Source organism: Arvicola amphibius, chromosome 13 (genome assembly GCF_903992535.2).
Source record: "Arvicola amphibius chromosome 13, mArvAmp1.2, whole genome shotgun sequence".
Lineage (NCBI taxonomy): Eukaryota > Metazoa > Chordata > Mammalia > Rodentia > Cricetidae > Arvicola > Arvicola amphibius.
Genome location: NC_052059.1, coordinates 2,321,302 through 2,335,570, shown reverse-complemented (window position 1 = coordinate 2,335,570; position 14,269 = coordinate 2,321,302). Strand labels below are relative to the sequence as shown.

Sequence of the window (14,269 nt, the reverse complement as noted above, 5' to 3'; positions counted from 1 at the left end):
ATGGAGGCCTCCTGGTCTTCGCCGGTGAGCAGCCTGGACGCCGCAGACCCGCAGCTGCAGCATTTCGTGGAGGTGGAGATGCAGAAGCAGCGGCTGCAGCTGCTGGTCCATCACATGACTGAGCTGTGCTGGGAGAAGTGCATGGACAAACCGGGGCCCAAGCTGGACAGCCGGGCCGAGGTCTGTTTGGTGAACTGCGTCGAGCGCTTCATCGACACGAGCCAGTTCATCCTGAATCGACTGGAGCAGATCCAGAAGGCCCGGCCGTTCTTCTCCGACTGATCTCGGCGGAAGGAAGGTAGGCTGGGAAACGAAGGGCTCCGAGGGGATGGTGGTAGAAACCCTCAGGGCTTCTCCTAAGAATTAGGAATGATTAATTGTTTGGTGTTTGCGGGGCTTCAGGGTCGCGGGGTTTGGGTTGTGGGTGGTTATTTCTTTCCTTTTATAACGAGGGTGTCTCTGCGTAGTCCTGGCTGTCCTGCAACTTCGGCATCCGCATCTGCCTGCTCCTGCCTCCTGAGTGCTGGGGATTAAAGGTGTACACCACCGTGCCTGGGGAACCTGGAGTTCTGGGTTGTGTTTTTATTTCATGTGCGTGCGTGCGTGCGTGCGTGCGTGCGTGCGTGTGTGCGTGTGTGTGTGTGTGTGTGTGTGTGTGTGTGTGTGTGTGTGAATGAATGTAAGCCACATGAGTGCAGAGCTCATGGAGGCCAGAAGAGGGCTGCAGATCCCTCTAGCTATAGTTGCAGGTGGTTGTGAGACACCCAGTGTGTGTTCTGGGAACTGAACTGGGGGTCCTCTGGGATACCAGGAAGTGCTGTTAACCGCTAAGCCATCTCCAGCCCGTGAATAGCGTTGAATTGGTAATCTTGTGAACGTGATTGACAGATAAATGGAGAGCTGCAGAGGTATATGGGAGGCCTAGTGCTCCTTGCTGCTGAAGTTTGATAGTGGAGCTGCTTTCTGTAATTTGGGACCGCACTGTGAGAATTCATTTTAGATATTATATTATGGCAGATGTGCAGCCAGACTTGACGATTTAATCCTAGCACTGGGAGGCAGGTGGATTGCAAGTTTGAGGCCAGTGTGGGATATAAAGTGAAATACTGTATTTCTTGAAGGTTTCTTACGAAATCAACATTATCACTACAATTATGACTGAAAACGTACAAGCTGTTATCTGATTCTAGGAATCTCATATCATTTTGAAACACATACTGATAATACAGTTATACAAATATAGGTCTCTTGAATTTTTGGGTGCCTTCTAGAAATCTCAGAGTTTTTAGAATTTGATATGGAGATATTTGTTAAAAAGATAAAGGCATTTGAGATGATTGATAAGTGTTACCTTGGTACATCACTCAATCAAAGTCACAATAAAAAGCTTAAAAGGGAGGCCAATGAGGATTATCAGAGGATAATGCCTGTCGCATGAGCTTAGCAACCTTCATTTGATCCCTGAAGCCCACATAAAAGTGGGTAGAGAGAACTAACTTTACAAAATTGTCCCCTGGCCTCTGCATGTGTGCAGTGACTTACATGCACCCCAAACAATAATAATTCACTTTTTAAAGTCTTAAATTAAGTTTTAACAAAAGCTCAGTTCTTTCAAGATGGAGAAGACTCTTCCGCAATCAGGACCGAGTGAAAGAGCACAGAACTCTTGAGTCTTTGTTCACCAGGCTGCTCCTGAGTCTCAGGTGTCCTGTTGTCACCTCCACCCTCTCCAGATAGGAATTGGTAAACAGAGGCTGGCTTATTTAGAGTTTCGGCAGAACTGGGAAGGGGAGGAGTTTAACTTCTCGTTGCTAGGGACACACATGTGAAGGGCTGGCTGAGAGAGAAGCCACAGAGGCCCTCCCTGGGATAGGTGCTGGCAGGCTGAGTGGGCTCTTTGGTTCCTGTTACACTGGTAGAATGTGGCCCTCCCTGGGAGAGGTGCTGGCAGGCCTAGTGGGGCTCTTTGATTCCTGTTACACTGGTAGAATGACCTCTGTCTTTCTTGCCCACTCCTCATTGTTGAGGGCCTTGGATTGCTCGCCGTCTATCAGAGCTCATGAGAAAATCCTGAAATATGTCTGTGTCTGGACGAAATAAGCAAAGTGCATGTCGAAGCCAGAGTCAGAAGGGATCCTGTTAGTGAGGTCACCTTGGGGACTGGAGATGTAGCTTGTTGCTTTTTCCTTCTGCTGAGAACCATTGCCTGTCTAGTGACTCTCAACAGTTTATAACTCCAGTTCTCTGGGACCCAACACCCTCTCCTCACTCTGAGGACCTTCGACACACCCATGGTACAGTTTCATCCTCATAAGGGGCTGGAGAGATGGCTCAGTGATTAAGAGCACTGGTCGTTCTTCCAGAGGACCTGGTTAAATTCCTAACACCCACATGGTGGCTCACAACTACTGTAACTACAGTCTCAGGGGATCCAGCATACCCCCTTCTGGTATCCATGACCACTACATACACATGGCGAACATGCAGGTAAAACACCCACCCATACACATAAAATAGAAATAAAGGTTAAAAAACTATGCACATAAAATAAAATAAATATTTAATGGAAAAGAGCCTGTTGTAATCTTTCAGCTTTGCTTACTTTTGGAAGGGCTGGTATAACTGACTCCATTTTTTCCCTCCCTTCTTCCTTCCTGTGTGTCGTTGTCTCGTTTGACAACTTCATCCCTTGTCTCTGAACGATTTTCTTGGAAGGCATTGCTGATCACCCATCCTGTGTTTTAGTCTTGGTCACTTGTTGCCAGGATGAGATTGATTCGTTTGCTCTGGTCTGGTCCTGTGCTGGTGAGTGGCAGGCAGTGACAGAAAGGCCCTTTCAGTCAGAGTAGAGAATCTGAGAGGTCAGGTCTAGAAGGACGGACTGTTAGGCCATATTTGCCTAGAGTCCATTTTTTAAATTGAATTTTGCTTTTCTTATGCTTGACAGCCTCGCCTCTTAGAAAACTAGCAGGTGGTTTTGTTATAAGATATATTCCTTAAGAGGCAACATTCCTGGCACTTTGAGTTTTGTTCTCTACATTTTGTTCCTACAATCTGTGTGTGTGTGTGTGTGTGTGTGTGTGTGTGTGTGTGTGTGTGTAGGGAGAGACAGAGACAGAATCTTATACGGGCAAGATGACCTCATTAGCGCTGAACTCCTAGTCCTGTCCTCCACCTTCCAAGTGCAGGGATTATAGGCAGGTACACCATACGTGGCATTGAATTTATCATAACATGAACTTAAAGCTTTATAAGCCATATAAACCTGGACATTACATTTTCATTTTATTAAAATTTAAGAAGGATTTAGGGACTGGCAAGATGGCTCAGGGACCAAATTTGTTTCTTGCAAAGATTAACAACCTGAGTTCAGTCCTGTACCTGAAATGGCAGATTTTGCAAGTTGTCCTCTGACCTCCACATATGTTTTGTGATACACACACACACACACACACACACACACACACACACATATATATATATATAATAAGTAAATAAATGTAAAGAAAAAGCATTTTGGTTACTTTATAAGTTGTTTTTTCCCATATCAATGAGGTAACAAGTATATGACCTCCAAACACATGTATATAGAGAAGTTTACATGTAGATCTAAGATGCACATTTGTGCACATTCATACAGTAAAATACAGATGAAAACAAAATCTTACAGCTTTCATTTTGGGTTTTTCACTTGTTGACTTATAAGTGGTCTTAGGTCAGTCTTTTTATTACATTTTTATCATCCCAGGTGATCTATATAGCCAAGCAATCCTAAATTTGCATTGTAAAGGTAAGACTTTTTGTTGAAACAAGGTACAAAATGTACATCTTAAGTAAACAGAACTTAACCCTAAATATCCCTATTCGCTTGGAAAAGAAGAGACTCTACAAAGGCCCAGGCCAGATGAAATGGCCAAGTGGGAGACTTGTGTAGATTTAAGGCCTCTCCGTGGATCGTGATTCTGTAGAGAGGGCTCACCATTAGAGTGGAAATGGTTTTCAGCTTTGTCTTATAAAGACTCTGAGAGGGGGCTGGAGAGATGGCTCAGTGATTAAGAGCATTGCCTGCTCTTCCAAAGGTCCTGAGTTCAATTCCCAGCAACCACATGGTGGCTCACAACCATCTGCAATGAGGTCTGGTGCTCTCTTCTGGCCTTCAGGCATACACACAGACAGACTATTGTATACTTAATAAATAAATAAATAAATAAATAAATATTTTTTAAAAAAAGACTCTGAGAATAGGAAGTTACAGTGTCAGCACGTCATGGAGCTTGGTCGAGCTGGGAGGCATCGTCTTCTCGTGCAGGTTGCTGTGCTACCGTACTGGCTCCAGAGCACAGCCCTGTAACAAACAGGGCACAGAGCGTTTTCTGTGCCTGCTTGGCCACCTTTGGAAGGCATCTGTATGAGTTACTTTCTGTTGCTGTGACAGAATGCCATGACCAGAGGTGACTCGAGAGACTGTGGTCCAGATGGGAACTGTGATGGCAGGGGAGGCTAGAGCAGGAAGCCTAGTGAGCACATTTCAACTGTAAACATGAAGCAGAGAGAGAGAGCTGGAAGTAGGGCAAGGCTATAAGCTCTAAAACTTCCTCAGCAGGCCTCCACCTTCTAAAACTTCTATTTCCTCTGCTAATACTGCCACCAACTGGGGACCAAGTGTTCAATATCTGAGCCTATGGGGAACATTTCTCATCCAAATAATTGCAGCATTTTTACACATGTTAAAACTTTTTTTGCTTAACTTTCCTTTTTTTGAGATTTATTTTTAATGATAGGTATGTACGTATCTGTGTGTGAAAGTATGTGCATGTGAGTGCAGGTCCTGAGAAGGCCAGAAGGGGTCGCCAGATCCCCTGGAGCGGGAGTTGCAGGAACTTCTCGACATGGATGCTCAAAACTGAACTCAGGTCCTCTGCAAGAGCAATATGTGCTTTTAACCACAGAGCCATCTCTCCAGTCCTTCTTATTTTAACTTACTGCAGGTTTCAGTCATTTTAGAATATCAGGGCTAGGGATGACTAGTTGGTAAGGTGCTTGCCTTGCCTTGCAACACCCTGAGTTCAAGACCCAGAACTTACGTTTTAAGGAAAAAATACTGGCAGGGCAAATTGCACACACCTTTAATCCCAGCACTTGGGAGGCAGATTTAGGCGGATCTCTGTGAGTTTGAGGCCAGCCTGGTCTACAGAGTGAGTTTCAGAACTGTTACACAGAGAAACCCTGTCTTGAAAAACCAAAAAAGGAAGGAAGAAAGGAAGGAAGGAAGGAAGGAAGGAAGGAAGGAAGGAAAAAAATTACTGTACACGGCGTCGTGTACTTATCCCTGGGACTTGAAGCCAGACAGCCTGGCCTAACTGGTGAGAGTCAGGCCAGTGAGAGACTCAGGAAAACTAAACCCAAGGAGAACAAAAGGTGGACCAGGAATGACACCCAAGGTTGAATCCTGGCTTCCACACATGCTCACTTGTGTAACCCCACCCCCAACACTCACACAGTGAGACACACACACACACACATGCAGGCAAAGAGAAAGCTTCCCAAGAGGGATTTTAGAGCCCGAGGAGGAACATTCTAGAACTCTAGATCTGTGGTGGTCCTTGGTGAGGCAGCTAATGTCGGGGATGTCTCCTGAGCTCCAGGCTGGAGTGGAGACCAGAGGAGCAGTTAAGTGAGCTTTGCCAGGTGAGGCAGGAACATAAAGTACCTCTGCAGGAGTCCAAGTGGGCAGACGGGGAGAACCAGCTGCCCAGGCCTTTGCTTGTTGTGGCTTTTTTTTTTTTTTTTTTTTTTTTAAGTTAAGATGGAATCAGGGTGACATAGGGCTCTGGGCATGGAAACTGGGCCTCCCCTGCTGAAAACAGTCTCTTCCTTCCCAGGCCCTCACATATGTGTGCTTAGTGGAGCAAACAGTGCACTGTGTCACCTGGAAGGCAAGCACACGTGGAGAAGTCCTGCCTTGTCCGTGTGTGTCTAGTGCCTTGTTGGGTAGATCACTTAGCAGTGATTTGTGCCTGGTGGGGTGGCGGGTAGCAGGGCAGATGATGGCCTGAGTATTAGGGTATATGTTTCAGATGGGAGATAGCAAACCGGGCTTTACCTTGTTGGTTTGCTTTTTCTGCCTTTCTGGCCCGAGCAGAAGCTGCACAACCACATTTTGTTGCCACTGTTTATATTTCACTTCTGGAGCTAGGAGGTATTTGGGGATTTCCCACTATGCAATGAAAGGCTAATGCTGTTTTATCTGTCCGCTTTGCATTTCGTTGATCTTTGCTGCAAGGACAGCATTTGAAAATATGCCGACCCCTCTGCACACACTGAGTCCCCTAACTTCCTGCCTGCCCCAGCATTTCCTTTCCTGAGAAGTCGCGCTTATGTTAAAGGCAACCACCTTTAATCACTGACTGTCACTGCGGCCCTCGGGAGGGAGGGCAGAGTTCCTCTCTCTCCTGCAGCTGCTTCTTAGGAGTTTCCTGCTCCTTGCCGTCTGGGGGAGGGCAGAAGGCAGCATTCTGGTCCAGCTGGAGCTGGAAGTGGAGCTCACTGCCAGCAGATGTGGAGAGCCCTGTCGTTCTGGAAGGGGGAAGTTGCAGCAACAGGAGGGGAAGAGGAATCAATAGGGTTGGATCTGTGTCGGGCAGGAGAGATCTGAGGGAGGAGGAGGCCTCATACCCAGTCAGTTGAGAGGCTGCTCCAGAAGCCTGGGTGGGAACGGAGAACGAGGTAGGGCTGAGTAGAGAGAAGCTGAGCTACCTTTTGTTTACTCAGAGCCAGGCAAATCATGCCTGGTGGAAGAGTCTCCTAAAAGGGTTTCCATGGCAATCAAGCAAGGAGTTGCCTGGCCAGGCTCTGTGAGGACACCTGCTGTCAGGAATTCCCTAAGCAGAAACTATGGACCCTGGATCTGAATTTTATCTTTTGGGGTTCTTTTGAAGAGAAGTTGCTAGCCTATGATTGGTTCACAGCCTTTACACCCCACCTTCAGCACTGACTGCAAATTAGGTTAATTCTGGGCAAACGAAAGGCAACTCCCTGTAGCTTGACAGCCACGGGTGCTTAGAGGACCTGGTAAGGCACTTTACAAAGGGCTGGGGCTGGTCACCTAGACATGGCGTTTGCGGGTCTTTGTGAGCATCGGTGGTCCGCCTCTGCTGTCTGAACTGGGTCAGGACAAGATGTGGACAGAGATGTTCGTCCTGAGCCCTGCCCACTGGGGCACTGGAGCCGACATAGCCTGTAGGGTCCCTAGCTCCAGCCCCTCCCTTTCCTTTATACTATCACCGTCACTGCAGTCTTGGCTGATTTCCTTTGGGTGTGTAAGGTCATGTAGGTGGCTCCAGAGTTAGCATCTTTCATATTTTTTCTCTTGAGGAGAGCTGAGGCTCCGTGTGAGTTACTGGGGGACCCCTCGACTCCGTTAGCCCTCCCTGCCACTGTGCATCTTGTGGTAAGCTGTTGACTATGTGGCCTCTCATGAAAGTAATGAGACCACTTTCTCTCCAGTGACCTTCCTCTTTGCAGAATGTCTACTGGTTAAAGTCCAACCCCTGGAGTCTCCATGGCCTCTCTGATAAAGAGGGCTAAACTTGTATGGCCCTTTGATTTGAGAAATCCCAGCTCCTCTACTGCCCTGGTCCTAGACTGGCAGTGGAGGGGCTGTCCTTTTAATGTTAGTCTCTGGCTTTGGCCTCCAGGTTTTGGTTAGTGAACACCCAGAAGATCCTTGTCCTAGCTCCTTCTTCTTCTGCTGTTTCATTGATTACCTGCCTAAAGTCCTTTCTGTGGGTGTAGGTGACTGGTATACTTGATGGCTTTTATTAAGGTCTCTGGTCCCCAGATGTGGTCTTATGCATGTGACACCATTTTGTTTCCCAGATCTGATGATATCTCATGACCTTATAATAGAGGGACAGGCGGTATCTGTGGGCTGTGGGGGAGCTTAGCCTCAGAAGGCCGCTGACCTTCTTATTTCCTCTTATTTGTACTGAGAGCCTGCTAGTTATGTCTTTTGTCCCTTGATAATCCCAGTGTCTGCCTGATAGCGGTTCAGGAGATATCTGTCTCATGGGGCAAGTGAATAGGGCAGCTGGGATTTCCCAACTCCTGGACCCACAGGTAGAAAAGGCTTATAGGTAAGGGCTTGCTGACCACCTCAGACGCAGCCGGGATGCTGAGTGCCGGAGCTCCTGGCTAGAGGGCTTGTTACACATGTGCAGTGTGTATGCTGGCGCGTTGTAGAGACTAAGCATGACAAAGCAAACAGAGACAGGGCCATGAGAAAATGAGCAGAGGAGCAGAAAAGCCTCGGGGCCCGTGAGTGTTTATCTGGGCGATAATGGCTGAGCCAAGGGTAGCCAGGCCAAGGCACTCGAATGGTCAGAGCCACCCTTCGGTGATGAGCGTGAACATGCTAGTATCGCTCTACTGGCTCTAGATTCCTGCCTTTGAGGTAAGGGCACACATTTTCCTTCTAGTGTATCCTGCTTAACTCTGCGTGCATTCTCTTCAAGCAAGACAGCCTTGCTTGGAACAATCTTCCTTGGCCACCTCCACCTGAATAGATGTTCCCTTTCTGCCCTCCCACGATCTGCCTCCATATTAGTGTGCACTAAGTGACCGCTCTTGGCCACCCATGGAGGTGACAGCTCCACTCATTGTTGTCCTGCCAGGCTTGACCTAAGGCTGGCACAGACGAGGTGCTTGGGAGACAGCTAATGATGAAGGGTTGCGGGTGGGTACTACTCCAGTCCTGCCTCCCACACCTGCCACTGTCCTGTCTCCTGGGCACCTGCTCTGGACCTGCTGCTAGGTAGGCCGCCAGAGAGAAACAGTCTGTCGTCCTGAGCCAGGAGGTTAAGTGGAAACTGGGCACCTTCAGGCCACAGAGACCTGTGTGGCCTGTGACGTGAGAGCGGCAGCTGGGGGTGTAAATCCCCCCTCCCCAGCCCCTGCAAAGAGTCACCAGAAAGAGTTGCAGTCTGGAGACTCCTGTCTAAGGCCTGTGTGTTTCAGATGGTGAAGCTTGAGCCCAGAGGCACAGTCTCCTGTAGTCAGCCAGGTTGCTGCTGGCATTCCTGAGACCAAGACCAGCCCGAGGGCTCTACAGCAAATGCTATTAAAGAAAGCAAGACGCAGGTTCCTCCCTGTTCCTCCCCACAATGAAAACTGAACCAGCTCTGCCTTTGTCTCTAATGCTCCGAGTGGAAATGGAGACCAGGCAAAGCTGGGCTTCCTTACTCCTGGTGTCCCGGAGCCTTTGGGTCACAACCAGGGACTGAGGCTCTAGGCCCTCAGAGCCAGAGGCTATTTGCTTTGAACCTCAAGGGGTTGTGCCCTGGGCCTTTAAAGCCAGAGACAGTTCTAAGGCTGGAGAATGAAGGACTTGGTTCTAGGTCTTCCACGCAGGAAGCTTGTCGCGCTGGGCTCTCACCGCGGTGTCCTCTTCCAAGCGCTGATGTCAGATGGCCGCTCCTTCACCTCTGGTCACCCCTGGTAGCCAGAGATGATAACACCACAGCCTTCTGGAATCTGCAGTGGCAGCTCATGCACTGGTCCCTTTCTTACAATGTGATTGTGTGTGTGTGTGCGTGCATGTGTGGAGGTATAAACTTCAGGGTTCTGGGGACTGCAGTTATGTTTTGGGGGTTGGCAGCAAACACCGTTACCCACGGAATCGTCCCACCAGCCCTCTACCTGTCTGTTCTGGGGTCTCTTGCCTCCTTCCATCTCAGCTCCTCAGAGCCTAACTCCTGTCAGCTTTCCGATGCCTGTCACCTCCTCAGTGGGTGTCCCTGATCGCCTCACGCCCTGTCGGGGACAGCAGCAGTGGCCCCAATTTCTGCCTCCTCTCCTTGTCTGGGAAGGGGCTGATAGTTGCCAGTCAAGGGACAGCATTGTTTATGTAGTAGTAGTAGTAGTAGTAATAGTAATAATAATAATAGTAGTAGTAATAATGTAATAATAGGAGGAGGAGTAGAAAAAGAAAAGCCAGGTGTCGTATACTCATATTATGGAGAAGCTAGGACAGGAGGATTGCTGAGAGTTTAAAGCCAACCTGAATTACAGAGTGAGTCTGAGTCCAGGATAGATTAATTTTTTTAAAGTAATTTATTTTTATTCTGTGTTCATTGGTGTTTTGCCTGCATGTATGTTTATGTAAGAGTGTCAGAAACCTTGAAACGAGTTAACAGACAGGTGTGAACTGTCTTGTGGGTGCTGGGAATTGAACTCTGGTCCTCTGGAAGAGCAGCCAGTGCTCTTAACTAATAAAAAGAATTTTTTAAAATGTGCTGACTATAAAGCCCTAACATGAAATTTAAATTCACTGTTAAGCCTTGCCCAGTAGCACTGCCAACCCAGCCACATCCCCCCAGGGGACTGGGTCTCTTCCTGTTGGTTTTTCTTCCTTGTACTCAAGAGAAAGTGGCAGTTTTGTTCTGTTGTTACTTCTCCTTCTCTGTCAGTCAGTAATTTTGAAAAGTTCTAATTGTGTTCAAGTTACCAAACAGGGCAAGAGCCAAGAGAAAAACCCGCCTTTGATTCAAGCTACAGATCTGACCTGTGTGCTCACCACATAGGCCGAAAATCAAGGGGAGATGCCGTCTGAGAAGTTCAGACGAAGATGACAGCTGGGGAACATTTCACAGGAAAAGGCCCCGCTGAGAAATTTAGTCAGAAAAGCAAGATGTGGGGAGATCCCTGGGCTCCGCTCAGTCCCCGACCCTGACCTGCTCTGCACACAAAGGGTGGACTTGGCGTGAGATGCGCCCATGGGACAGGCTTGCTCAGAGGCCGGAGCCTTGGGGTAAGGAAGCCGCATGCCCCAGGCCACATGGTGCCTGGCTGGGTGTTCGAAGCGAACATATGTTCTTTTTGTTTTACAGCTTTCCTGTCACGGGGGTTCAGCCTCAGAGAAGTTTGATGGCCTCCAGGACACACTGTCCCAAGGTACTAGCGTTAGAGAAGGCAGGAAGAACACATCCAGCTTCCCTTGCCCTTTGTCCTTTAGCAGGTCAGAGAACCTTTATTAGGCAGATGTGTGTGCCTAGCCCTGGGTTCCAGTCTCAATAGCACATAAACTGTGTGTGCCTAGCCCTGGGTTCTAGTAGCACATAAGTTGGGCCTGGTGCTTCACACTTACAGTCCCGTCATTTGGTAGACAGAGGCAGAAAGATAAGAAATTTAAGGCCATCCTTGGCTACAGAGGAAGTTTGAGGCCAGCCTGAGCTAGAGACTCTGTCTTAAAGAAAAAAGCAGTGTATATTCATTGTACAAAAAAATGGTTCCATTATGACGTTTTAGTGTGTGTGTGTGTGTGTGTGTGTGTGTGTGTGTGTGTGTAAGTAAAATGTTCTTGACTCATATTAACCTCTCACTGGTCCTGCTTTCTTCCCAAATTATTCCCCTTATACTTTTATGTCTTTTTAAATTTAAGATTATGCAAACGCAAGAAAATATGTGACATGTGGCATTTGTCTTTCTGAATTTGTTTTATTACATTTAACATGGTAATCTGCTTCATCCATTTTTCTGTATGATTTTCTTCATGGGTGAATAAGACCCCATTGCATGTATGATGGAGGCGGGTCTTACCACACTTGTCTTGTCTCTTTGCTCACTGATGGGCAGCTCAGTTGATTCTGTAGCTTGGCTATATGAATGGGGCCATGCTAAACGGTAGTGTAAGCACTCCCTCTCCCCCGCGCACACTGATTTTGTTGGTTTCTTGGTTAATACCCAGGGATGGTATTATTGTCTTTGTTTTGAAGTACCATAGACAGTTGTCAAGTACAGTTGAACAGAAGGCGAGGATATGATTCTGTCTGGACTCTAGACCCTCTTGGCCTGGGGGAGGGGCGTGGGGAATGGAGATTTATGACCTTTTTTCATGAAGGCTAGCAGAGTAAGAGAATTCTCTCTTACAGAAAGGAGAAGGGAAGGGCCTTTCTCAGCTGCCAAGATGCCATATTTGGAGTTGTAGTGACATTTAAACTATATTTTAATAAATAAAGACTGAAGATCTAAGAGTAAGACAGTCTCACTTGTCAGCCTTACAGACCAGGTTATGGTAACACACACCTTTAATCCCAGTAGCCACGATGACACACACCTTTAATCCCAGTAGCCACGATGACACACACCTTTAATCCTGGTAGCCACGATGACACACACCTTTAATCCCAGTAGCCACGATGACACACACCTTTAATCTCCATAGCCATATGTCACATGCCTTTAATCCCAGTAGCCGCACTAGTTGCCATAGAAACTGAGCAGTGCATGCCTTTAATAACAGTGGTGCATGTCTTTAATCCCAGAACTAGAGAGGATTATAAAACGGGGGAAGACAGCTCGCAGAAGCAGTCTCCTTCTGAGGTTCCAGGAGGCAGGATCACCATTTTTGGTCTGAGGTTGAGGTAAGAGCCAGTGGCTGGCCGTTTTGCTTTTCATATCTTCAGATGGAACCCCAGTTTCTGACCCTGAGTTTTTATTAATCGTGCTTCATGGGGTGTCTCAGTCTGAGCCCTGACAGGTGTGGATGTCCATAGTGTTAATAGTTGTGGTTTATTCACTCATTTTTCTCATATTCCCCTACCTGGATGTGCTAGTAATTACTTTTTTACTCTCTGTTTGAGAACATCTGAATTGCGTCTCCTCTGGGGCTGTCACAATGAATGGTGCTGCCGTGAACATTCCTGTCCCATATTTGGTGAGCGCACACTCATTTTCTCCAGGGCAGCCACACTGAATTCCAGTGCTCTGGAGCATGTTTAGGTCCGGCCTCTAGAGACTTTTAAAAACACTAAGAAAGCCAGCTGTGGTGGCACACTCCTTCAATCCCAGCACTTGGGAGGCAGAGACAAGCATATCTCTATGAGTTTGAAGCCAGTTTGGTCTACATAGTGAGTTCTAGAACAGCAAGCACTATGTAGAGAGACATTATCTCAAAAAACAAACAAAACAACAATACCAAGAAAGTTTTTTGAAACTCAAAAGTAAGAAGAGAAAGTGAGGCATGATGGGTAGCACTCTGTAGGCGGATTGGGGGTAGTAAGCTCGGTGCTAGCCAGCTACATGGTAAGATTGCCACAGATGGGAGATCCTGGAGATGGCATTTATAATTGATCAGTGTTCTTCCAACAGGGCCCTTTCCCTGTGGCTGTATGGTAAGACTATTTTCAGAAATAACTGACAGACTGAGAAATGGCTCAGCAGTTAAGAGCTCGCTGCTCTTTCAGAGAACCTGAGTTTGGTTCCCAGCATTGTATCACAGCTGCCTGTAGGTCCAGCTCCAGGAAACCCAGCACCCTTTTCTGGGCTCCACAGGCTCCTCTCACTTACACACGCTCACACGAAATCATAAGTGAGACAAACCTTTGTGTTGGCGGAATGGCTCAGCAGTTGAAAGCACACACTGCTCTTGTATAGGACCTGAGTTCAGTTCCCAGCACCCATGTTGGGCAGCTCACACCCATCTGTAGCTCCAGCTTCAGGGAATCAAACACCTTCTGGCCTCAGAAGACACTTGCACTCCTGTGCACATACACAGACACATAGATAGTGTTAGAGCGTTGTAGCATTTGCAGAGCCTGGCATCGGTATCTGGTGCCCCCACAGTTGTGATAAGATAATGATGTTTAGTTCTCCTTATTTCAGTTAGGATCTGACTTGGAACCCCAGGCTGGCCTGGAACTTAATATATAGCCTAAGCCAACTCATGTTGAATGAGCTACTATCCCTGGCAATAATAGTAATTAAAAAGTAATAATAACTGAGAGGCTGGTGCGGTAGCCCAACCTGTAATCTCAGGAAGCATCCGAGAATACATATTAAGATGACAGCCTGTCTCAAAAGAAGGGGGAGACTATAAATATGTGTAATTTATTCAAACTTTGCTTTGAATTCCACAGTAAGTTTAATTTTTAGAATTGTGACAGTATATACACTATAAAATTTACCATTTCATCTAGTTACAATGTGTTTGGAAACATTTTTGTAGACCACATTCAGAAGAATTTTAGGCCAGGTATGGTGACTCTCACCTGTAATCCCTTCACTTGGGGTGGAACAGGGAGACTACGAGCTAAGGCCAGGCTGCTGGCTGTCATGGTTTCCTTCAACAGTTGTATTGGGTTTGGGGTCATTTTATTGTCATATTCATCGATTTTCGAAAAAACAGAACAGACAGTGACACAGACTGGGGAAGAAAGCCCATTCTCAGCATCGGGGCCTTTCAGAGGACTCAGGCTGGGGCTCTTCAAGACCT

The 14,269-nt window shown here is 47.2% G+C and overlaps 1 protein-coding gene across 1 annotated transcript; it reads left to right on the top strand.

Moving 5' to 3' along the window:
- Window positions 1-282, top strand: LOC119800511 (putative mitochondrial import inner membrane translocase subunit Tim8 A-B). Its single transcript, XM_038310705.1, has one exon. The coding sequence runs from the start codon at window positions 1-3 to the stop codon at window positions 280-282; it is 282 nt and encodes a 93-aa protein (XP_038166633.1).
- The last annotated feature ends 13,987 nt before the right edge of the window (window positions 283-14,269 follow it).